The 3,301-nt window shown below is 40.0% G+C and overlaps 1 protein-coding gene across 1 annotated transcript in view; it reads right to left on the reverse strand.

Annotated features, from left to right (window-relative positions):
- Nucleotides 1-1,647: 1,647 nt before the first annotated feature.
- Nucleotides 1,648-3,301, reverse strand: part of atp8b1 (ATPase phospholipid transporting 8B1) — a 24,835-nt gene continuing 23,181 nt past the window's right edge. Inside the window, exons 26-28 of the mRNA XM_008403065.1 lie at nucleotides 2,180-2,425; nucleotides 1,916-2,054; nucleotides 1,648-1,796 (exon numbers count right to left, since the gene is read on the reverse strand). Coding sequence (XP_008401287.1) covers nucleotides 1,648-1,796; nucleotides 1,916-2,054; nucleotides 2,180-2,425 — 534 coding nt within the window. The remainder of the gene's footprint in view (nucleotides 1,797-1,915; nucleotides 2,055-2,179; nucleotides 2,426-3,301) is intronic.

Consider the following 3,301-nt stretch of genomic DNA (forward strand, 5'->3'; position numbering starts at 1 on the left):
GTAAGACGTTTTCTCAGGAAACAAAAGAAAATACAGTCAACATGGACTCAAACTGCAAGGTTTATATCAAATTAAACGGTTCACCAGAGGAAGCCAAGGTTCTGATCATCAGACAAATTGAAGAGTTGGATAAATATCAGNATAAAAGACTCAATAAATCAGTTAAACTGATTTATACTGATATTTACTGAGACCTTCAAAAGGTTTTAGCTTTTAATTTTGCTCRTTTGGAAAGAAAACCAAACAAAAAGGAAAGTGCAGCAGCACCACCTGGTGGACAGCAGGAGGCATGTCTGTGCATTTTAATAGTTTTGGGTTTTTCATTGTAGTTTAGTTTCATTTTATCATTTTGTTCATTTTAATTAGTTTCTAGAGCATGTTGCTAGTTTTTATTAGTTAAATATCGTTTAGTATTAGTTTACATTTCGTTTTCAAACTGAGGGAAAATAGATTTTTCTCACAAAAGCAGTTTATGTCAGCTGTCTACAAATTATGTTACTCCATAATCCTCCTGGTGGCTACGCTATGCTATGTTATGCTACATTATGCTATGATACGCTATGTTATACTACGCTACATTGTTATGCTATGTTATGCTACACTATGCTACATTATGCTACGCTACACTATACTACATTATGCTATGCTACGTTATAGTACGCTACATTATGCTATGCTACATTATGCTATGCTATGTTATGCTATGCTACGGTATACTACGCTACATTATGCTATGCTACACTACGCTATACTACACTATGTTATGCTATGGTATACTACGCTACATTATGCTATGCTACGCTATACTACACTATGTTATGCTATACTACATTATGCTGTGCTATGCTACACTACGTTATAGTACGCTATATTATGCTATGCTACATTATGCTGTGCTACGTTATAGTACGCTACATTATGCTATGCTACATTATGCTGTGCTATGCTACGCTATAGTACGCTACATTATTCTATACTACATTATGCTGTGCTATGCTATGCTACGTTATAGTACGCTACATTATGCTATACTACATTATGCTGTGCTATGCTACGCTACGTTATAGTACGCTACATTATGCTATGCTACACTATACTACATTATGCTATGCTACGTTATAGTACGCTACATTATGCTATGCTACATTATGCTATGCTATGTTATACTACGCTACATTATGCTATGCTATGTTATACTACGCTACATTATGTTATACTACGCTGTTATGCTATGCTACGCTATGTTATGCTATGCTATACTACATTATGCTATGCTACGGTATACTACACTACATTATGCTATGCTACACTATGCTATGTTATGCTATACTACATTATGCTGTGCTATGCTACGCTACGTTATAGTACGCTAAATTATGCTATGCTACACTATGCTATGCTACGCTACGTAACACTACTTTAAAATTAACTGAATTATACAAACCTAAAGTCACCACAAAATAAAACTAAACCGTCATGAAAAACCAAAAAAACTCAGCAGTTTCTCCAAATGTTAAAGTTTCTGATTCACAAAAAGRAACCATTTCAAATGAACAGCCAACCACCATATTCCCTGCATCTCTAATCAGCCGACGTGTTTCGCCTCTGGAACCTGCAGGGCAGCTCGACTGGAAACGACACAAANTTTCACTCAGGTTGTCTCACCTTGTCTCCCACAGACGGCCAGATGGTTTTATGGAGGAACTGGATGCAGATGACGGGCAGCAGGCTGATCCCCACCGTCAGGATGATGGTCAGCCACAGGTAGGGCTGCCGCAGGGCGTTGGGCGCCGCGCCTGCAGACACACACACACACACACACACACACACACTCTGCAGTTAGCATGCTGCTCTGCTAAACTCTCGGCTCCAGCGCCGCTGAGCAAACGCCCAGACAGACAGACAGACAGCCGACCTGTGAAGGTGAAGACGGAGGGGAAGATGACGTGGATCCCGGCGCTGTGGATGTCAAACATGATGCCGAAGTAAATGGCGATGCTGCCCAGAACGGCGAAGCAGCTGACGAAGGTCCAGTACGACGTGTCCAGAGAGATCTGGAGGCAGACGGGTCAGAACACCTGAGGGTTAGTAACTTCACCTGAAACTCGTTTACCAAAAACCTTTTCTAATCAAGTCAGAGGAGAAAAACTTTAACAGGTTTTTACTTTCCTGTTCTTACCTGCAGGTTGACGATGAAGACGAGCGACGAGGCCGTAACCACGGCGAAGGACTGGTAGTCGGAGGGCGCCTCGCCGTCCTGCCCCATGGTCTGCAGGAACGCTCCGTACGGGATGAAGAAGATGGCGAGCGACACGAAGATGCCGTGGAACAGGCTGATGAAGAAGTTCTTGTAGTTGAACAGCGTCCCCTGCTGGCCGGGCAGGTACAGCGTTGGGACCTTCAGGCTGAGCTCGTCGTTCACGTCCTGCAGGAGAAAACATCAGGAAACACATTTCACTGCGTTTGTCCCTAAATAAGGTCAACTTCTAAACCCGATTCTGATAAAAGACTCAATAAATCAGTTAAACTGATTTATNCTGTTAGGTTAAAGCTCATCTTCTGAAGTTGGGATATTTTTCCTCCAACAGGTTCCAGAGGAATCACCTCAAACCAGATGTTGGACTGGATTTTATTTCACTGTCATTTGTGAATGTTAGAGCCTCATTTTCAGCAGAGTAGCTATAAAGGTTGAAAAAGGTTATTATTTTGTCGAAAGTCTCATCAACATCAATATTTCCACTAAATAAGAGGCAAAACAAAATTGTTTGATAAAGGAAAAGTCTCTCAGACTCTGAGCCCGACAGCACCAAACTACTTTAGTTTATTTTTCGCAAACTCACATTTAGGTTTCGAATCTCAAACTCACTAAATTTATTTGACTCCGTGAGTAGGAGATAGTAGACACAACTAAACACAGCTCAATGATTTACAGTGTAGTCATAAAACCAACCTGTCCCTACATTTAGGGCTGCCTGATAAAAATGTGACCGAATCATAAAAAGACTTCAACTGAATCCTCATATTTGCTGCCAGGACAAGAGCAAGAAAACCTTCTGCTAAACTGCAAATTATATTTGACATAATTAAGTCTTGAAGGTTTACTTCCTGTATTTTTAGAATGATCCATTTGGCTTTTATTTTCTTAAACATCAAGTAACACCACGACTTTGCCATTTTTATCTAAATTAGTTTTATTAATAATTACCCTAAGAAATTATTATAGTTACTCACAACCAAAAGTTGTACTTCGGTAAGAGTGGTACTACTTCAACATTTATTTACTCAAGTAAAAGTAAAAAGT

Source organism: Poecilia reticulata, unplaced genomic scaffold (assembly GCF_000633615.1).
Source record: "Poecilia reticulata strain Guanapo unplaced genomic scaffold, Guppy_female_1.0+MT scaffold_286, whole genome shotgun sequence".
Lineage (NCBI taxonomy): Eukaryota > Metazoa > Chordata > Actinopteri > Cyprinodontiformes > Poeciliidae > Poecilia > Poecilia reticulata.